The sequence below is a fragment of the Ursus arctos genome, unplaced genomic scaffold (assembly GCF_023065955.2).
Source record: "Ursus arctos isolate Adak ecotype North America unplaced genomic scaffold, UrsArc2.0 scaffold_3, whole genome shotgun sequence".
Taxonomy (NCBI): Eukaryota; Metazoa; Chordata; class Mammalia; order Carnivora; family Ursidae; genus Ursus; species Ursus arctos.
The window spans coordinates 75,640,316-75,663,292 of NW_026622985.1; the positions used below are offsets into that span (position 1 = coordinate 75,640,316).

The window sequence follows — 22,977 nt, forward strand, 5'->3', positions numbered from 1 at the left end:
TAGAGATGAAGAAACCACTACCCAGAGAGGCTAACTGGCCTCCCCAGGATCATAAAATCATGAAAACTGAAATCAGCTCTTCCGACTCTGACTACAATTGTTTACTCCATTTTCATTGCTTAGCACTAATTTTAGAGATAGTGTTATAATCTTGAATCCTGTCCTCTGTACTAATGTGCTTAGGTCTAGTGTACCACAAATATACTGGGTCTGATTCTTAGACATTAACATTTTTAAAGTAAATAAAATTCGTTGTGTGCATTTCCTGTAGACCTTGATTGTACAAAAACTCAATACAAGTTAAGTGTTTGGGTTTTTAGAAGTACACCACTAGGATAAATATGGCTTATTTTTCTTTCTCTGGTAGATTTGCACCACTAAGTGATCAAAACAGAAAACTTGTGGAAGCCATAAAACAAGGTAAATGGGTGTATTGCCTACAATGGGACAGGTTGGAGATTTCACTTTGCTGAGACAGAGATGTGTTACCAGCACTTGTGTTTAATTTAGGTCACATTCTGGAGCTCCAGGAATGTGTGAAATACAAATATGCATTGGATGAAGCTGATGAAAAAGGATGGTTTCCATTGCACGAAGCTGTTGTTCAACCCATTCAACAAATACTTGAAGTTGTTCTGGATGGTAAGAGAACATAAAATCCCTTTGACCAAACCAAAGCAAAATGTAGAAGTTTTGAGTGTTCCCAACAAACACAAGCAAAAAGAAAAAGCAGAATAAAAGATAATTTGGAATAGGGAAAAGAGAATATCCATGTTTTATACTCAGAGTATAAAAATTAGCACATTTTATGGGGTGCTTGGGTGGCTAGGTCAGTGAAGCATTGGACTCCTGATTTTGGCTCAAGTCATGATCTCGGGGTTGTGAGATTGAGCCCCATGTCGGGCTCTGCACTGGGCATGGAGCCTGCTTAAGATTCCCTCTCTCCCTCTCCTTCTGTCCCTCCCCCACTCCCGCACCCACACTCTCTCTAAAAAAAGAGAATTAGCACATTTTGTGAGGTCCAGGGTTCACCCTTTGCATCTATCTAAGAATGTGACAGAAGTTGCCTTGAAGATGTGGCTATAACCTAAAAGTAATACAAGTTTATATATATCATGAATTAATTGATTTGAATATAAAGCTTTTTGCTTTAGGGAGTCAGCTTTTTAATTTTGCATCCTGACTGTCTCTTGAGTTAACAGTTTCCAAAAGATCGTTACTGTACAACAAGTATATTTACAATATTTTGTGCTTATATTACATTACTTTTTTCATAATGTAAACATTAGTAAATATCATGGTAAATCGATATTAAGTATTAAGTAAAATTAAGTATTAATAATAATTTTGATAATTCTGATGTTCTAGCACAATATTTGTCACATCTTGGCAACTTTTAAAAACGTCTTGCGAGTGCCCTTTCAATAACCTTCAATGTTGCTCCCTCATTCTATGCACTAGGAGACAATCATAGCTACTTGATAATTAACTATCCAGCCAGCCAGCCAGAAAAAAATAGCTAAGCAGATAATCAGACAACTAGATATAGAAGGTGATGTTAAGCACGGTATTTTCTAACATATTCTGACAGTATTCAAATACATTCTTATTCCCACATTCACAGATTTCATTTGACAAAAACCAATTTCAGGTGCAATTTAAATAACAATACGAAGGATTGAGGAGTTATGTTATAATTTATCAAAAAATGAGAATTTGCAATCCATTAAAATAAAAAACCCTCGAAACATAGATTTTGGTTTTCTAGCTGTCAAGTCCATGCTCATTTACTTATACTCACCATCATTTGATAAACTTTAATCATGTCTTTAAATCTTTCCTTTTCATCAGTTGACTTTGTCCAATCTAAAGTGCATAATGTTGGATTATTCTGATCTCTGTGATATCTTTTGAGTAAAGATTTTTAACTTTATACAATATTTTCACATCTCAGCATCCTACCAGACACTCTGGGAGTTCAAGACCTCTGATGGAGAAACACCCTTGACTTTGGCAGTCAAAGCTGGTCTGGTGGAAAATGTAAGAACTTTACTAGAAAAGGGAGTGTGGCCAAACACCAAAAATGACAAAGGAGAGACACCCCTTCTGATTGGTAAATGACCTTTTTTCCTAGAACTTTTATAGTTTGAGACAAAGAAATATTTAATAAGTATGTATTGGAAACCACTATGTATTGAAGTTATGTGACCTCATCTCTTTCTAGTCCCTGAGCTCCTCCCCTAACACCCATCTCATCTGCTCTATGATTTTGGTGTTTTAATCCCACAAAGAGGTCAAATGTGAAAGATCCTTCAGCACCAACTAAGTAGGAGGGATCCAACTTCAGAACTTTGTGAGGCCAGAAGTGCCTAGGTTCTAAAGGAGTATTCTCTAGGTAGCGTCCAGTTGTGAATAGGGTTTCATGTGTAATATGCAGCCAGAAGAAAGAGGCAGAAAGGGGGCTCGAAAGAGAGACACCAAGTTCACATCAGAGCAATGAGGCGCCAGCAGATTCTCATCACATCAATGCAGCCCTGGGCACCTACAAAGGGGTTCACAACTATGACACAAGGAATGATGATAAACCTAAAGGTATCATTTGTCATTTTCTTCTCAGTCTGTGTATCCTGCTATTTTTGTTGACCAATAAAAATTGGCAAGTCTGCTTGCAAAATGAGATGAGATTAACTACAAATGACCAGAGATAACATTTCCTGTCACATAGGGATGTAGAGTAGTGGAATTTGTCACAATAACCTTGTGCTTCTTATAAGTAAACCAGAACTCTTACCCTGAGCAGGTTTTATACACACAAAATGGAATATTCCCCTGTGGTTGCATCGCCACTATTAATGTGATCTGCATTATTTTTAAAGGCACATACCAGGAGGTATTTGCAGTGACATCCACATATGTGCTGTTGTTTCTATAGATAGTTCTTTAGATATCTATAGATATTTGATTTCTGCCAAAAGCAAACACACACACACACACACACACACACACACACACACACTTTCCCAGGTTGTATACTGTCTCGCTTTGCGAATGTAGAATTATTCTCTAGTTGCTATTCTCAATTCACTTATTTAAGGGACAACTAAGTCACGATTACCACTCATTTGATTTCTTTTTGCTTTATTTGCTTCTGTTTTTCTTTAATGCTTACAACAGAGTGTTAAGCATTTATATGCACTTCAAAGTTGCATATGTTAGTTTCTCTACGCTAGCAATATCTGAAGTGTGGGAAAGGAAGTTGGTCACTGAGTTATCAGAGCCAAAATAGAGTTAACATCTGGAAATAATATTTTCTAAAAGCTAAATGATAATATCAGGAGAAGACAAAAGTCTCACGAAGGAAATTTTCTGAAGGTGTTCGCTTATGTCTCCATCACCCACGTATCTGGAGAATGGGGTTTTTCTTGGGTCACCTTCTCCAGGACCTTCTTTGTGGAGCCCTTGCCAAGTATTTTTAAATTCTATAGGAAAATGGATCTTCCATGGCACTTTCCCAGTTTTCTCCTGGACTCTCTAGTCTACTTTGAAATTTGCTATTTACAGTCCATTAACTTATAAAAGGAGAGATAAGAGGAAAATTTACCATTCTTTGGATTTTTCTGCGTGAAGTCATTTTTATTTTTCTTAGCCCAATGCCATCATCTTTGTCTTCATTATGGAATATCCTTAGATGGCCAAATAAATATCGCGTTGGGTCCCTCGGGGGTCTTCTTCCCCATCAGCCGTCTCGCCCTTCTTTGTGGTACTTTGATGTATCAGTTATCACACAGTTACTTGTTGAGTGCTAACTATCTAATTTGTCATCATCTGACACTTATTAAGGGTATTTTGCACTCAGACTCCCTCTCTGCCCACCCTCCAAAGTTGGTGTCACCTTTCTCCAGTTCAGGATTATCCTGGCCACTGGGGCCTGGGGGATGGAGGAAACCCTGGGAACCAGGGAGCACATCTCAGTTCCACTGCCCTCCATTGTCCCACAACCTTACGCCATTTACAGCGCAGGGGATTTTGAGTCAGACATTTTCTTTCTCACAAATCAGTATACATCCTCTGCCCTCTGTCTCCTCTTTCGATCTGCCAATCCTTGTCAAGAGACCTCAGAAAAATGTCTCTTCTCTATTTGTCTTATGAGTCACAAGATAAATCAGTGCTAATAATAAGACAATTACATGAGCAAAACACATATGTCCAGAAAAAGAAAGAAAATGACAGAAATTTAAAATAAAAAGGAAAAGTGCCAGCAAACTATGAAGTGTTCAAAAGTACCTATAACCTATGCAAAAGTCTCTAATTCCCTAACTCTTTGGTTTCTTTAAGCATTATTGTTGAAGATATATATATATATATATATACATGTATATATATATATACATGTATGTGTATATACATATATATGTATATATGTATATACATGTATATATACATATATATATATTACTTAAGTTTTATTTTACTTAGTTATGTTACACAAATACCATGTCTGTGCCTATTAGTTTTCATTATTTCAGCCATTTATTGATTAAGAATGTCTTCACAGGTTAGCTTGGAAGGGATTCCCCATAATTTGCATTATTACTTCTATGGGAAGTAAATATATTCTTAGTTCCAAAACAGTTAAATTGCATGTGAGGTTTTATTCTTAAAATTGTTTTAAGTTGTGGCCTATATGTGATATTATTTTCATGAAGACTAATATCTCTAATCAACATGTTTTCTGAGTCAGACAAAAGGAAAATAGATCATGATAGAAGAGATTCATTATTTTAACACATTTTTTCTAGAAAAAATGCAATAGGCGCAAGAAAATAAATGAGGACACATATCTCCGAGCTCATTTCACGTATTGATGTTTTTCTCTGCAATGACACCAGCTAGGATGAGGTCATTCACTATAATTAGAGCTGCCAGTGGCAGGTGGGCAATTCAGAGAAAGGCATTTGTCAACACTCTACTTAGTGAGCGGGAGAAAAGCTGAAATCTCACCACAGTGATGGCCTGCCTGCCTCCAAATGAAGTAGGCAGTTTGTCCTCGTCCTCTGGTAGGAGCCCTTTCCCTCGCCTTGGCCTTTGATGCTTTCTGTATTCTGCCCCCGCTCCCCAGGACGTTCTATGTGGCCCCTCATCTCCTCCTGCCTTTCCCAGCAAGGCCTGGACTCTGAGTCTCTCTTCAAATAGAAGACATCATAGGCTTCTTCCCTAGACTATAAATTCCACGAGTGAGAACCAAGTCCATCTTTTTTCTGTTGTCCACAGTGTAAGACACGGTGCCTTTCATACAGCCAGAGTGTGTGAACTGAATGAGTGAATGAATGAATGAATGAATGAAACTGTACTTACCTCCGTTAGCAGGGAGTAGCACTCATCCCTCTCTGTTTCTTACTGGGACGCCTGCGTGGCTCAGTCGGTTGAGCTTCTGACTCTTGGTTTCGGCTCCAGTCATGCCTTATCTTAGGCTCTTGAGATGGAGCCCTGCATCAGCTGGGAGTCTGCTTGAAGATTCTCTCCCTCTGACCCTCCCCTCACCCCTCACTCGAGCACGTGCATGCGCTTGTGCTCTTACTTTCAAATAAACAAATAAATCTTAAAAAAAAAAAGATTTTACTTACTGATAAGAGAAAAAGATATTACATCTTCCAGAATTATTTATATCTAAACTGGGACAATCTCTTAACTCCAAGTGAGCGGAGGCGGGTGGTTTTAACTGTGATTTTATCTATTAGAAGCAGCAGGGGGGAGAGACATCTCTCTAGCGGATCGCTTACATTGGAGTGCATTAGCAGTCATATACTTCACCTGTTTACAACACCAGACCTACTGGGATTCTTAACATTCTCATTGCTGGGGCGCCGAGGGAGCTCAGTCGGTTAAGCCACCAGATTCTTGATTTCGGCTCAGGTCATGATCTCGGGGTCATGAGATTAAGCCCCAAGTGGGGTTCCATGCTGGGCATGGGGCCTGCTTAGGAGTCTCCCCCTGCTTATGTGCACTCTCGCTCTCTCTCTCCAAAAAACCTAAAAACATTCTCATTGCTAACCTCCCATTAAGATCACGGGAGAGGGAAGTTCATTTAATACTCGATGCTTTGTTTGGTGGAGGAAAACAATCTTTCTGGGGGTTGGGGAGGGGGCTTAATAAACATAATTTACACATGTGGCCCAGGATCCTAGAAGTGATGAAATTAGATTAATAATAACAGTTATAATTTATTGAGCTCTTAGTGTACACTAAGCATTTCCATACATTATTTAATTTATTCAACCCTATAGTGGAGGCTATTTTTATTTCATTCATTTTCATTTTCTAAAGTTTAGAAAGAGTATATACAACATCCTATTTTAGGGAAGTGCACTATATTCCATGAAACTCTTACCCCCCCTCAGGCCAGGCTCTTAAAGAGAAGGCAACGTCATCCTGGGTGTGAGAAATAGAAGGGAATGAAAACTACAATATCCTCTCGTAGAAGGAAAGGGAATAGTGAATATCTATTTTCATATTAAATTTCATAATTCGTGTCACACCATCTGAAGGATGCGTGTTCATATGCCTACTGTTGATATTCTTTTTAAAAATCACCCTCCAGCTGTGAAAAAGGGCTCCTATGACATGGTGTTCACTCTGCTTAAACACAACACCAGCCTTGACCAGCCCTGTGCCAAGCGATGGTCGGCAATGCACGAAGCAGCCAAACAAGGCCGCAAGGATATCGTGGCTCTGCTGCTGAACCACGGAGGCAACGTCCACCTGAGAGACGGGTTTGGCGTCACACCGTTAGGTGTCGCTGCTGAGTATGGTCACTGCGACGTGCTGGAACACCTCATCCACAGAGGTACTTGAAACGGAATGGCACATTCTTTTTTTTTTTTTTTTTTTTTTTTGTTTATGTTAGTCACCATACAGTACATCCCTGGTTTTTTATGTAAAGTTCGATGATTCATTAGTTGCGTATCACACCCAGTGCACCATGCAATACGTGCCCTCCTTACCACCCATCACGAACCTAACCCATTTGCACATTCTTGATGATTCTCCAGTCTCTGATTTCCTTTTCTCCATCCCTCCTTGGCTCGCCTTCCTGTCCTGCGTGTAGCGGGCCTCGGGCTTCTGCACCCAGCCCCTCCGGAGCCGCTGGAAACCCGCTCTTGCGCGCTCAGTCACACCCGCTACATCGCGACCTGCAAATCCGCACGGTCAGGCCTGGCTGCTCTCTCTAGGGGCGGCCCAGCCTCACAGAGACGGCTCACCAGGGCCTCACCATTAGCTTCTCCAAAACGGAATTCCTCCTTCACACTTTTGACCTAATAATCGTTCTCAACCAAGACGGAACGCCTGGATTTACTTCCACGCCCTCCATCACCTTCCTTTCCAAATCCAGCCCATTGCCGAGTCGCGCGGTGTCTCTCCCACCTGTTCGCACCGTGCCAGCCCCGTTGGTTTGCATACCAGGCAGGATCCTCACATCTTCCCTGGACCAGAGCAGTTGTTTCCTAACCATGCCGCCCTTTTCCGGGCTCCCTGTCAGAGAATCCATACGACGTGCTGCAACTCCGCTGTTCTCCCCGAAGGACAGCTACAGCGGTGTATTCAGAAAACTCCCAGCAGCTCCCCGCAGCCTCTGAGTCACGCACGCGGCCCCACTGCATCAGCCACAATTGTCTTTCCAGGTCTGTCCCTCACTGCTCTCAGCATGTCCTGTACCCCGGCTGTACAAGACCAGCAGGATTCCGGAATGTACCCGCATTCCCTCTGTCTGGGCTCGCGCCCGGCCCTTCCTCTCATCTGGAATATTCTCCAACATAACTCACTCTCGAGACACCTCCCCCCTAAAGCCTTTCTTGATTCTCCCAAAAGGTCGTGACGTTGCCCTCCTTTGAGCCTCCAAGGGCCGAACCGAGATTTAAGAGACCAAATTTTTAAATTGGCTTCCACCACCTCCTTGCGGTCCGACACTAGCCTTGCTAAAACTTCTGGTGCTCGGTTTTCCCATGTGTAAATAAAGGCTAGGATCACATGCTTCCACAAGGATCCTCTATGGAGAAAAAAACGAACACTTTCACAGCCCCCCACCAGTCAATCTCATTTAATTATCCTCTGAGCCCTACCAAATACGCCGCATTCCTCTAGTTTACAGACGAGGAGATGGCGATTCATAGAAGTAGCCTGCCCAGACTCTCCCAGGCGGCAGCGGAGCCAGAATTCAAACACAGACCTCCTTCTACATCAGGACTGCCCTGAGGTCACTTGAATGCCACACGCTTGTGTTGTTGGATGATATTTTGTTGTATTTCCCCTCTGAGCCGCTTCGGGTAGTCAGATTTATTTTAGGATCTTCTGCTGGGTCACACACAGCACCTAGAGGGCAGTTGTTGAAATGAGATAGAGAGTTAACATCGTTTTATAATTTGGAAAGCTAACTCTCCCTTTCCCTGGGAGCCTTTGTCTACAATGCATAAACTTGACTTGTTGATTTTTCAGACATTGTTGTGATGCAAAGATTCTCTAAGAAAACAAAACATGCACACACAGTTGTTTATTGAAAATACCGAGAACACAGATGCTCTTTTTTTTTTTTTTTTAAGATTTTATTTATTTGAGAGAGAGAGCATGGGAGAGAGAGAGATCACGAGCAGAGGGGAGGGACAGAGGGAGAAGAAGACTCCCCGCTGAGCAGGGAGCCCAACATGGGACTCGATCCCAGGACCCCAGGATCATGACCTGCACCAAAAGGCAGAAGCTTAACTGACAGAGCCACCCAGGTGTCCCAACACAGATGTTCTTAATCCTATATGTTTAAGTCCTAGCCAGAAAGGCAAACAACAGGTTGTTTTTAAGGAGACTATCTTGACAATTTCATGATAACTCCAGTTACCACTATGCCATATGTTTTATATTGCCAGGCGGTGATGTGTTTGCTTTGGCGGATGATGGGGCATCAGTGTTGTTTGAGGCAGCAGGAGGGGGCAATCCCGACTGCATTTCCCTCGTGCTGGAATACGGAGGAAGTGGAAATGTACCCAACAGAGCAGGCCATCTCCCAATACACCGAGCTGCCTACGAGGGACACTATCTGTGAGTATTACGTCGTAAGATGATCATTTTCAGTTGAAAACTACAAAATTGTATATACAGTGGAGTCTCAAGTCTATCCATATGATACTTCCCAAAATCTGAAAAGAAAAAGACAAATATAAATATTTGGCTTTTTCCCTTTCTTTTTATTTTCACGTACTTCATGAAATTTCCACACTGAACTTACACTACTTTTATAATAAAAAAAATTTCTTTTAGAAGGAAGCAAGTTATAACTGAACATTCTGCACAAGCCACCCAAATATGCCTTTCTGTTTTGTTCTGTTTTGTTTTCAATGTGTTTAACAAAAGGCTACAGGGTTCCTAAAACTTCTGCCTTTTGCAAAGGATTTTGTGAAATTTTACCAGTATTACTCTAATTTTTACTAATACCTACAGATATTATGATACAATGTCAAATTTATCCTTGAATAGAAAAGTTTCATTATAAGTTGCGATTTCTTTATTCAAAAAAATGTTTGGATAAATTTTTAAATCACAACAGGTGCCACAATCAACACATCAGTGGAAGTCTATAATCACTGTATTAAACTACCCACCGTAAGAGGACGGTTTTAGGCAATTAAATATATTTTGTAAGTTCAAAAACTTTGAAATCATCAGGCTTTATCGCTTTCAGTGGCCACATTGGCTAAGTTAAGTAGCCAATGACACATAATCGACGCTAAGTGACATGTTGTTAAAGTTTACCTGGATTTACTCCCAGCGTTCATAAATTCACACATGGTAGCTCTGAATTAGGCACAAGAGATCAAGTTCTCCTTGCCTGTGGCTCTCATGCATGTCTAGTGGTTCAGTCAAGTGTGAAATTCACGACTATTTATCACAGGTTCTTAGAAACATAAGCTGTGGTTAGTTATCCCCATTGGACTGATATAGATTGATGGAATAATACGGACTCTCTTTTGTGACTGATAATTCGATGGCAAGCTATATGGGAGCAGGCAGGGCGTGCACGGCCACTACTAAGCACGGACCACTCAGGAAGCAGTGAAAGAGAAGTAAGGAATGAGAACTCGAAAGGCCTAAACTCTCGTCCTTGCTCCACATCCAACTGTGTGACCTTGGACAAGTCATTTCACCTCCGCAGACTTCCTGTTGCTCTTCTGTTCCAACGTCACTCCCTATGACTTCATGATTCTCATGGTCAAGATCATGAAGCATTCTTCTGTGGCAGCAAATGCGCCAATCTTCTTTTATATTTTTTTCCATTAAATAGCTTTGGTTGTTTCTAAGTATTATGTTGTTCCGAAAAGAATTGGAAGACGGGGAGGGCTCCTGAGGAACCACAATTCTAGGACCAAACACAGAACCTCCAGCATGTTCCCCAGGAATATTTAGAATGGGAAACTAAAAACAAAACTAAATTAGACTAAATGAAGTAGACAGCCAATGGACAAAGGTCAAATGTTACATGTTTTTGCATGAGGTTGTCTAGAGAAAATAAAAGAAAGAAAACAAACTGCATTCACTTGTCTAGTGAGGAAGCTGATTTAAATTCATTTTCTTCATGCCATGTGGATGTTTGACTTTTTTTTTCTTTTTTTTAGTGCGCTGAAGTATCTTATCCCAGTAACATCCAAAAATGCAATCCAGAAAAGTGGGCTAACACCAATTCACTCAGCAGCAGATGGACAAAATGCGCAGTGCCTGGAGCTGCTTATTGAAAATGGCTTTGACGTCAATACCCTGCTCGCGGACCACATTTCCGGGAGCTATGACGACGAGCGGAAGACGGCGCTGTATTTTGCCGTTTCTAACAACGACATCCTGTGCACAGAAGTCCTTCTGGCTGCAGGTGCGGACCCAAACCTAGATCCCCTCAACTGTCTACTTGTGGCAGTGAGGGCCAATAACCATGAAATTGTCCGGCTGCTTCTCGCCCATGGAGCTAACGTCAATTGTTACTTTATGCGCGTGAATGACACGCGTTTCCCCAGTGCCATTCAGTACGCCCTGAATGACGAGGTGATGCTGCGCCTGTTGCTGAATAACGGCTATCAAGTGGAGATGTGCTTTGAGTGCATGCATGGGAACATCTTTGGAAATTCGTTTGTGTGGTCAGAGATAGAAGAAGAGGTACTACCGGGGTGGACATCTTGTGTAATAAAAGATAACCCGGTGAGTTACATCCTTTTCTTCTTCCTGTTGGGTCAGCATCCTAATGTTTGCTCCTTTAGGGATGTGACAAGAAAAGAAAAATCAACTCTTACGTTTTTCTTATTCTTGAATTTTGGTTGGCAGTAATATGGGAATATAAGCATAAAACGAGGCAAACAAGATTATTTCTTTTTCGTGCATTGCAAACTGAATGTGGAAGCATGTGAAAATGTACGCAATTAATAATTGATGCTTATTTGGTGGAATATTGGGGATGGAAACATGGAAAGAAGAATCATGGGAAGAAACATGATTCGCCCATGTTTGTTGACTGCAATCACAGCAGGGTCCTGCACATAGCTTCAGGGCTCATAGTTTCACAGATATAAGTAATTTATTTTTCTTTTTTGTTCATTACAAGGAGGGTACTTTATTTTCTGTAAAAAGACAGAGACAGTAATTTTTCATAACAAAACTGAGTGTTTATGTATATAGTATATTAAATGTATTACTAAATTAAATTCTATCAATTCTCTCAGTTCTGTGAGTTTATTACAGTTCCTTGGATGAAACACTTGGTAGGCAGCGTTATTCGTGTGTTAATCGATTACATGGATTATATTCCTCTGTGCACTAAGCTGAAGTCTGCACTAGAAGTACAGAGAGAATGGCCAGAAATCCGTCAAATACTAGGTAAAAAAAAAAAAAATGTTTTGCCTATGAATTTTTTTTCCTGAAGAATGTATGTAAGTGAAGTCTCTTAATGTCATCAGTGATGCTTTTCCGGTGCTACGTCATTTTCAGAATTATCTGGGTTTTTAAATCATCCTTAACACTTCCCCTGATATAAGATGCTGATTTTTTGCTTTTCTTGGTACTTTCCAACTCCTTAATTGTATAACGAGTACTACTATAACTATATTAACATTTCGACTGGAATTCATTTTTGAAAAGGTAACTCCTATAATACCGTAAGATATGGAGACTATAATCTCCATGTGAACAGGCATCTATTTTGTTTATTTTTGTATTCTCAAGGCTTTGCATGATACCTAGTGAGTAGTAAATAATAAATACTGAGTAAATGAGTGAATGGAATGAATTAGAGTTATCCTTTTTGATATGCTCTCTCTCAGGTGTTTATTGACAAATTCCTATCACAAGTTTGTCTTATGGTTAGGCCATTTTGTATTCTCTAGTTTAAAGTTTAGTTATAATCATACAAGCGAATCATAAATACAAAACTAAGGCTAAGGGCAATTACAAAACAGTCTGGGTCCTATAAATTCTCTCTCCTTTTTTTTTTTAAGAAGTTAAGTGATTCTGAAGCTCACTAATGTTTGGGAACCAATCTTTTTTTTTTTTTAAGATTTTGTTTATTTATTTAACAGAGATAGAGACAGCCAGCGAGAGAGGGAACACAAGCAGGGGAAGTGGGAGAGGAAGAAGCAGGCTCATAGCGGAGGAGCCTGATGTGGGGCTCGATCCCGTAACGCCAGGATCACGCCCTGAGCCGAATGCAGACGCTCAACCGCTGTGCCACCCAGGCGCCCCTATTTTTTTTTTTTTTTATTAAGTAAGCTCTATGTCCAACGTGGTGCTTGAACTTACGATCCCAAGGTCAAGAGTCACATGCTCTACTGACTGAGCCAGCCAGGTGCCCCGGACCCTATAAAATCTTGAAACTGACCTGTCAAGGCTCTCATTCTGAATGACGGCCCGTAATGGAAATAAAACCGAAACCATAGGACATGAGCATGAGAAAGTCCACATAAAAGGAGGGGTAGCAAACAGAACAAGGAAATCTCAGGCGGCAAGCCACGACTTTGGATCATTACAAGAAGACAACGGAATAGGGAGTTCTGTAAAGTCCGAAGAGCTGTCTTGGACCAAGCATCCCTCTAAAACTTTAGGACAGCTCACATCGCACCAAAATGAGCAACAGAAAGTCATCACGGCCAAGTCTCATATAAATTTATTATAAGAAAATATAGAAAGAGGAATAGAATGATATCCCTACTGACCAGAAAGCACACCAGAAAGGCACACCCTCAGGACAGGAGAAAACTAAAAACTTCATTTCAGAACAAGCTAAATGGCATACGGAAGATGATACAAGATATGAAAAAACACAAGTTCAGAATTACAAAAATTCAGAAATGAGGTAAGAGAACTGAGGGAAGAATTAGAAATAAAAAGAAAAAATTAACTTCAAATATAAAGACTGAACTAGAATGAAAGCAGGTTAATAATGCGATAGGTAATACCCTCAGAGAAACAGAAGCTGAAATGGAAAAAAAAGTTTAAATAAAATAGAAATGAAGGAACAGATTAAAGGATTCGAAAGAGTGACAGATATTGAAGACAGGCAATAAAGAGTGAAGAAATGGACAACAGTATTCCTTGAAAAGGAAAACCAAATTGAGGGAACAGAACAAATACAAAAACTTACATTACAAAAAAAAATCTGTAAAAAAAGAAAAGACAAAAGTACAAATTACAAATTACTATGTCCTTTGGTCACGTAGGCAAAAAGAACAACTGACTTCTGAGGGGAAAAAATCTGGTGCTCTCAGGCAATATTGTTCCTCTGATCGCCTTTCGAAGAATCCACTAGGAAATGAGCTTCAGACAAACCAAAATAACTGGAGAAGTAATGACATGAGGACTAGTACTGAGATTAGACAGAATACCAAGACCAAGTGTGAGATAAAAGGGAGGAGATACAAAATGTAGGATTGCATGTTCAGATGATGTGGATATGACACAACTATTTTAAATGGGGAGAACACACACAATAATAACATTTTTTAAAGATACCAAATTATATGGTGGTGGTGTCATATTAACATTGCTATACGAGAATGACAGATGCATTCAGTAAGTGGGTGATTGTGGGATATTCTAACTCTGTTATTCTTTGTATCCTTGAGAATACAGAGGATTGTCAGTGTGGAAGAAAGGAAATAGAAATGTAATAAGTTAAAGAAAACTCTTGTAGTCCTGAACTTGAATTGGAATTATCAATATGAACTCAAGCTATTTTACCTGGAGTATGTGTGTCTGTCTGTCTGCCTACAGCAAAGGCTTAGAAATAATGGCAAACTGTGTAGCGATGAACATCCCTAGACTTGTGGTCTTGAATTACCATTTCCCAGGAAAAAAGAAAGGATGATTTCAGGTCTCAGGAAGGAATGTGCAAGATAAGCCTGGAGTAGCTGTCATTCTACGTTGCAAAGAAACTCTCAAAGACTACCAGAGCATGCCAAAAGAATTTAGGAGCCAACTTGAAGAGCTTCCTACTGGCCAAAGATGCGACAATTCAGCTTCCAAAGGGTAATTATTTCAGTGAATTGAAACCAATTAAATATGCTTAAACATGATATTTTAAAAATCAGTCAACTCCAGAGAATAAGAAAACCAATTTGTTATCTTGAAAATTGATAAAGGAAAAAATTTGAGCATTTATTCTGCCTTACCTATATGATTTATGCCACTAGTAACCAGAGAGTAGATGAGCAAAGGCGTCTCTTCATAAAAGTATTCCAAATAACAAATGAAAAAGAGATGATGTAACTAGATGTCACCACTTTGCAGCCCCCAGTCAGCTAATGGACGTAATCATCGAGCATCAACTGCTCCTAATATCTCATTATGTGGCCCTTGATGAAAGAACACAGCACCAGCTACAGTTTTGCCAAAAGATCAAATCTGAGTCTGATCAAGTCTCTGGATCCAGCTACCAATTGCGAGAAATAGAAATGGTGGCGAAACATGGAGCTACACACCATGAAGAGGCAATCAGCAAAATTTAGGCTGTGGGAAACTGCAGGGCTTTTTGGTTCTTCAAAAATGAATTGAAAGAAAGAGAAGGGGATGGAGAAAAGAACCTGTGGATTAAGAGACTTAAAGGTCCTAACAAATTTTTTAAAAATATTGTCAATACAACCGTGTAGGGATAGCACGCTTAGATGACGAAGCTCTAATGGAATTGATTACCCGGGACGTTGGCCTGGCTCAGTCGGTAGAGCGTGCGACCCGCAATCTGGGGTTGCAAATTCGAGCCCCACCCATGCTGGGTGTAGAGATTACTTTAAAAAACCAAAATCTTAAAAAATAAAAAAATAAAGAGATGAGCATCAAAGTCGGAATCGTGGTAACTTATAGGGGAGGAAGGAATGAAGATTGCAATGGATTATGAAGGGAATTCTGGGACGACTGGGGAAATTCTTCTATACATGGCTTGGGAGGTGATAAGATGTTCATCTCATAATCACTAATAACTCATGAAGCTATACGTGTGTGTAGTTACTTTATATTTTATTTTGCAATAAAAAGGTTAAAACATTTTGGAGATTGTAAGAGGGAAAAAAAAAACCCCAAAGTCTTAAATATGTGAATTACCCAAAGTTACAGACCTAGAAAACAACAAAGTAAAGATTTGAAGCCTTGCCTGTCTTACTTCAAACCACTCTCTCCAACAGCCCTGTGCTTCCTGTCAGAGGCAGAACAGAGTTTGCTTCTAACTGGTAATTAATTGTCCATGTGTTTTTATTACAAAAGAATAACCAGTTCTGATGACTGTAGAAAGGCCATCTAAGGAAGAAGAAGACCAGGGAGGTGTAATATTGTTTCAGTCATCCATTAATGCAACTGGCGTGCAAGGCGGTTGAGTGCTGTGAGTGGGGTTAACCACTGGATGTCAGGATTCCTCCAGACATATGTAAGGCGATCTATTTGTTAAAGAAGAAAATAAAATGTAATTTTTTTTAAAAGATGGGCTTATTTTGCCTGCTTGAGTACAATAATTTTGCCTCCATAGTTTTTGAAAAACATTGCTTTAATTTTTTAAGAAGAGAATTTGTTTATAATCACAAAGGCAATGGAAATGTGATGTCTTTTATTACTGAATTGAGTGATAGTTCACATTATTGAGTGGTTACAAAGTGCCAAGCAGTTTTCTAATACTTCACGTAAATTAATTTTTTTGATATTCAAAGAACTCTACAAGGTAGGTCCCATTGTTAGCCACATTTCACAGGTGAGAGTACTGACATCACAGAGGTTAAGTTCAAGGTCACACAGATCCCAAGTGGCAGAGTCAGGATTTCAACCCATGCCAACAGTCCAAAGCCCACAGCTAAGACCATGTGCTCCGCGGCCCTCATGCTGCTGGGAGAATATATCAGTGTTGTAACATAGATAAAGGAGGAGTTGAGAATAGAGACTAATATCAAATATTTAAGTAACGTTAGATTTTTTTTTTAAAGATTTTATTTATTTATTCGACAGAGATAGCCAGTGAGAGAGGGAACACAAGCAGGGGGAGTGGGAGAGGAAGAAGCAGGCTCCTAGCAGAGGAGCCTGATGTGGGGCTCAATCCCAGAACGCCGGGATCACGCCCTGAGCCGAAGGCAGATGCTTAACCACTGTGCCACCCAGGCGCCCCAACGTTAGATTTTTTTTAAAAAATATAAAATGTTTAGGTGTCAGACACTGAAACAAAGCTAAGACTGAATCATTTCTATCACGTTTCCTGGATAATTATGCATTAGAAAGATCAGGAGACGAGAGAGGAAGCAAATAAATAAAACTCTATAGTACTCAATTCTAAAACATAAATAGGAGATGCGAGCATTTGCTTCTCAAGTCAATTCCATTCATTCATTTAACATGTCCTGGCCAAACCGCACTATGCGCCAGGCTCTTCCTGACACTGGAAGAAGCTAAATGCGTGTCTTCATGGAGACCGCGTTCTGGGGGAGGGCTCTGCGATGCTCCATTACACTTAGAATTTCTTTTCAAATCGCCGGCTGCTAATGGGTACGTGCCTGTTTTTCAGAATGACACCATTAACGTTATTCTAAAACAGGCTGTATCTTACAGGTCAATCTACTAATATTGTTTTTATTTTTTGCTTATTTTTCCCCAACATTTTAGAGAATCCTTGCTCATTAAAGCACTTGTGTCGGTTAAAAATTCGAAGGCTGATGGGACTACAGCACCTGTGCCAGCAAGCCTCCATGGAGAAGCTCTCTCTGCCACCAGCCATCCAAAGATATATATTATTTAAAGAGTATGATCTCTATGGGCAAGAGCTAAAATTGCCGTGATTTAAAAGATATTTTAAATGTGATTTTAAAGGTATTTTAAAATGCGGTTCATTCAGAATTTCTTGGAATCATTTTACATCCTTAAGTGTATTTAAATCCATTAACAATTTTATAATGATCGTGTGTTCTTATGGGGACACCATATTTCACATCTTTAAAGACCTTTACGTTGTGATTTTTTTTAAGCTGGTCAATATTTTTATGCGAATTTCTATTAATTATCTTCACTTCCAACAAGTCTTCATATTCTCCCTATCAAGTGTCTCCTACAGTATCCATTCTCTTGCGTTTATAAAACAAGAACCGGTTTCTCACCCCTCCCCACCCTCACCCCCCCTCCGGTCTCCAGCCGGTTGCTAGCTCTTTCCTTTCTTTTATACCCACACCGTGTACAAGAGCTCCCTCCAGCCTGCAGATGCACCCACTGTCCTCTCGCTGGGCTCCCTCCCTCCCTCCCTCCACTGCCTTTCTCAAGGTCTTTAATAACTGCCTTGTTGCTAATTTCGATGAGCATTCTTAATCCTTCCAGCTGATTCCTGCAGCATCTGGCACTGCTGTCTGCTCCCTCCTTGAAATGGTTTTCCCTTTGTTTCCAGGACACCTTGCTCTCTTCGCTCTCCTCTCGCTTCCCTGACCGCCTGCTCTTGTCTCTGGCTTCTTTCTGTTACTCATCTCCTGCCAGATCGTTAGTATATGTCCTAAGCCCTGTTTTCTTCAATGCTATGTTCTCCGGGAGAAATGTCATTCACGTCTATGGTTTCAATAACTAACTGTAAGCTGTTGGCTAGACAGTTTATATCTGAAGTTCAACTCTTCCTCTCATCCTATGTAAACAGGGGTTCTAATGGACTTTTGTTTTTTTCCTAAAGATTTTATTTATTTACTTGAAACAGAGCAAGCAAGCACAAGCAGGACAGAGAGTCAGAGGGAGAGGGTGAAGCAGACTCCCCACTGAGCAGGGAGCCCGACATAGGGCTTGATCCCAGGACCCAAAGGTCACGACCTGAGCTGAAGAGAGACGCTTAACTGACTGAGCCACCCAGGCGCCCCTCTAATGGACTTTTAAACACAAAGGCACCTCAAACTCAACATGTCCCCAAATGAACTCACTACCTTCCTGCACAAAAAGAGGCTCCTTTCCTACATTAGCTCTCTCGTTAAGCCCAATTATCGTCAATTCAGCTTCCTAAGGAAAAACCTGGACGCCAGTTCCGACCATTCTGTTTTTCTTACCCAATATAGCAGATCACCAAATCCTGGTTAAGTTTGTCCCTTGCAGACATCTTTTCCTACTCAGTCCTACTGATTTGGCCCTAATTCTAGCTATTCTCTTCTTCCCGGGGTACTGTAGTGCTGCCCGCTGGCCTTCCTTCCTGCTGTCTTGTTCCATCCAGCTCGCATTCTACCCACATCCAGAGTGATCTGTTACAAATCTAAGCAGAATTTCGCTCCCCTGCTCAGAATCAATCCCACTGCTCTTAGGATAAAGTTCAAAGTTCTTCCTGGCCCTCACCCAATCTAAATCCCTGCCTTCCTCCTCAGCTTTATCTCTTGACTTCTCCCTTACCTCCCTCCTTTAACCATATTAAACACCTGTTAGAAGTCTATTCTTTGAACAGTGATTCCCAGGTTTTCAGATTTTATACACCTGTAGTTTTTGTTTTGCTAATTTCAAAAACAGGGTCATCTATTTTTTAAAAATCGATCACCTACTATCACGGTCGTTTTATGAAACAGGGGCCATCTTAATGCCAGAAAGCCGGTCAGTCTTAAACCCAGTTACTGAAATTGAATGACTTGAGCTTTGAAAAGACTTACCACACTGTCTTCATTTCCTCATTGATGGGTGAAAATTTCATTCTGGCCCAACAAATATCTGAGGTCCTTTGTTTGGGAACCACTGTTGTAGAAATAGACCATGCGGGGCGCCTGGGTGGCACAGCGGTTGGGCGTCTGCCTTCGGCTCGGGGCGTGATCCCGGCGTTATGGGATCGAGCCCCACATCAGGCTCCTCTGATATGAGCCTGCTTCTTCCTCTCCCACTCCCCCTGCTTGTGTTCCCTCTCTCGCTGGCTGTCTCTATCTCTGTCGAATAAATAAATAAAATATTAAAAAAAAAAAAAAAAGAAATAGACCATGCTCTCTTATACCCCGGGGTCTTTTGCATTGTTTTCTCTCTGTGCCCGGAATCCTCTTTCCATCTCCTTCTTCCCCTCTCACTCCTTCTCCTCCAGGTCTCAGTTTAGAGGATCCCTCCCGTGGGAGGGGAGGACCCAGCACAGCACTTCTCAGGCTTATTATAGGCACCCGGGCTCTCATCTGTTTGCCCCACTAGACTAGAAGCTCTAGGAGGGCAGGCTTTATGTCTGTTTTGTTTTCCAGTGTTTTCTTCAAGCCAAACACATTCCCTAGAGCACAAAGTTCAATAATTATTTGTTGAATATATTGAATGAGTACATTCTGTATAAGACCCAGACAAAAATAATCAGTGACCTCATCATTATCATGGTAAATTGATAGTGTTGAATCTGTGAATTGGCTATGTAATCTTAATCATGTAATTATCTAGATTTGTTTTTCCTGATTTTAATAATGTATTTTTCTTATATTTATTTTTATCTTTAGAGTTACTGTATTTTTCCAATGGTGATACCTGATTGGTTTGTGAAGTTTTCAAATCGTATTTAGCTTCAGTTATCTTTAAAAGATAAATAAGCATTAAAAAAAAACTGTGCAATTAGAGCTAGTGTTAACCTCCTGTATTCCCTAGAGGATATATTTTTATATAAATTGAGCTGTAATGTATTTAATTCAAACTATAATGCTTTGTGTATAATACTGCATGATTCCTCTATTGTTTCCTCGTTGTGGCTAAAAGGCATTGTTACCTGTAAGTATTGCTCTAAGTAAATAAAAACTAATACTGGGGATGTAAGTCTGCTATCGGATATTTCAGATATTAAATAAGCCAAAGCACTGGCACTTTCTTTAATGTATTTTTGTGTAAGTACATTCAAGCTGCTTCAGATATTAAATTAAGTCTAGTACACTAAAGCTGTGACATTTTCTTTAATGCATTTTATGTAAATATATTCATGAAACATTTGAATGTAAAACTACAAGCTCATGGCACATGCTATCGATTTTGCAGGTGGGTCTTCTGAGACTTGTGAAGCAGGAGACACATGTGTTCTATGAACCTGACACAATCGCTGCGTCTGCAATGGATTTGATCTTTTTTCTTATATTTTCCTGTTTCCTAACCGTGCTTTGTGAGTGGGCTGGGTGGTGAGGGGAGCTCATTTCTATCTCATTAGGACTGTTTCTCCTGGAATATGGCACTTTATCCGGGAGAGGCAACAGCTGCTTCTCCTCACCAAGCCATAGAGAAGCCGAACGCGGTACAGTGTGGTGCCCGTTGAACCACTGTGGGATCGACGTGCTGGAGTGTTGATGACGCCGCCCCCCGCTGCCGAGATGTGCGTGGTTGCTTTGGTCACTGTGAATTGTTTTGTATCAGACAGACAGCCCGAATGCAAAGCAGCAGCTCTGACCTCTCATTTGAGTATGTTTTGTTCAGTTTTTCAGGAGGCGATCTCAAAAGAGCATTCCCATTTCTGACTTAATTTTATAAGCACGCTGAAACCAAGTGCCTCTTGAAAAATGTGGTTCGGTCATTTCAGCTGGTCACAGGATATGCTTCTAGGCAATAGGATGACAGTGCAAAAGATGGGAGAAGGAGTGGGTTAAGCAACGTCGTACAGCAAACATTCATAGGTCACACTCCCTTTGATACAGGCTTTTGAAAAATCCGTACATACGGGTCAGACAGCATGGAAACCACAAAAAAGATGGTGTCTTTTATGACCCAGAGAACACACTTAAGCCTTGTCATTGACCTTCGGCCACGCATTCCTATCCAAATTTTGGTTTCAAGTCACATTATTCTCATGTATACAGTCATCTTCCGAGTCAGAAGTTATGTAGGACATACAAGAACTCTCAGCTGCTTCAAGTTTTTTATGGGTCAACAATGAAACACTATGCCTATGTCCATACTTTCATACACACCCAGTCTAACTATGTGACATATACACATACATTCTACATACATAAGTGCATTGTAGGGCGGTATTCTAGTGCCGTATAATGCAGGAGGTGAAAATATGTACCTGGTAGTCAAACAGACCTGAGTTTGAACCAGGCTCCACCAATTGTGAGCTGCTTGATTTTGAACAAGACATGAGGTAAGTATAGAAACACCAGATCTAACCTAGAGTGTGCGTGAAACTCGAGTTCTCACCATTATTACTACAGAGCGGCGGGGCCAGGGCCAGACTTGTAAAAGCCAAGAAACTTGGTCTTAGGATATGTCTGCAGATTGTCATGCTTACGTGTGAAAATATGAAAAATAATGTTAGAGATGTATATAGCATCTCACTCTCATCTGTAAATATTTTGAGAAAATTCACAGAATGAAAACTGCAGAGAGTTGTCCCAAGCACATGATACCCACCTCTGCTTTTGCTAGGAAATCCCTGATCATCCATCGTTGAAAAAGAAAGGAAGGCTTCTCTGGGGAGAAGATGTGTAGAAGGAATACTTATGTGACCTCAGTGGCCAGTGTTTTGCAACCTCAGGGAGTGCTAGAGATGTCTGGGGATTTGCTGTTTTTGGAAAGGGACAGTCCAGTAATTTGAATCTGGGCACTGGAGCGCCTGAGTTCTAATATCAGATTGGCTCGTGATGCCACCAGAGGCACTTGACGGGTCCTCACATTCTGTGCTTGAGATTCCAGTAAACTGGGGACAGCCGTTTCTCTGGCCTTGGAAGGCTTCCATCCCAGATCTCCCAATGAGATTTAAGATAAAACTCCTTGGAAGCAGCCCGTAGTGTTGAATAAGGTAGAAGGTGTGGAGGGCGCTAAATGTGGTACTTACCTTGGGATTGAGTGGGTGTGAGAAACCAGTAGCCGGTTCTTTCTGTTTGAAGTGAAGTCGGCACTGGCTTCTCAAGGAACATTTTTTTTTTTCTTTTTTCTTTTTTTATGCTTTGTAGAAGTCAAGTAACTAGACAGGACATTCAGTGGTCAACAATGCACGTTCCCGAATGTCTGAATACCCCTGAAGATCTAGTTACCCCAATTGGTTTAATATTGTTTCACCGAAATGACAATTTTAATCCCCTTCGACTGGAGGATGGTAACATTTGCTTAGGTTTGACTCATGGGAAGGCCCTGAACCTGTCTCAGCTCTGCCCCCAGATCTTTCATCAGGGCTCTGCTCTGCACAGTCACCGGAAATACCCAAGAGACTATATTGAATTGTGCATTGGAGCATTCCCTGATCAAATCTCACCTTCTGCTTTACTGAGTCCGATTTCCTACAGGGATTCTAGGATATCCGAAAACCCTCTCTTCAATAGGAAACACAACCTTTTGTTAGACAATCAAAGGTAACATTTAGAAGGAAAGTAAATTTAAGAGAAGTGGAATGATAGTAAAAACCTTTCTAAGTAACAGGCTTTAGTGAGAAAAAGATAGTGAGAACCCCAAGTCTATAGAAGGAAACAGGTAAATATTTCCTATAGATCGAAAGCTTAATCATTTGTTCTATGAATGTGGAAAGAATCTTGAGAAACAGCTAATTTATTTTAATGC

At 40.6% G+C, this 22,977-nt stretch overlaps 1 protein-coding gene across 5 annotated transcripts in view; it reads left to right on the plus strand.

Annotated features, from left to right (window-relative positions):
- ASB15 (ankyrin repeat and SOCS box containing 15) overlaps positions 1–20,372 on the plus strand; it is a 31,654-nt gene extending 11,282 nt beyond the window's left edge. For 2 of the 5 annotated variants that reach the window (XM_026510277.4, XM_048214610.2), the window contains exons 4-11: positions 368–420; positions 511–642; positions 1,955–2,113; positions 6,599–6,844; positions 8,913–9,084; positions 10,656–11,226; positions 11,745–11,898; positions 17,146–20,372. In XM_026510277.4, coding sequence (XP_026366062.2) covers positions 368–420; positions 511–642; positions 1,955–2,113; positions 6,599–6,844; positions 8,913–9,084; positions 10,656–11,226; positions 11,745–11,898; positions 17,146–17,318 — 1,660 coding nt within the window. In that variant the 3' untranslated portion in view covers positions 17,319–20,372. The remainder of the gene's footprint in view (positions 1–367; positions 421–510; positions 643–1,954; positions 2,114–6,598; positions 6,845–8,912; positions 9,085–10,655; positions 11,227–11,744; positions 11,899–17,145) is intronic. The other 3 variants (XM_044387978.3, XM_048214611.2, XM_044387972.3) reach the window with 2 other exon arrangements.
- The last annotated feature ends 2,605 nt before the right edge of the window (positions 20,373–22,977 follow it).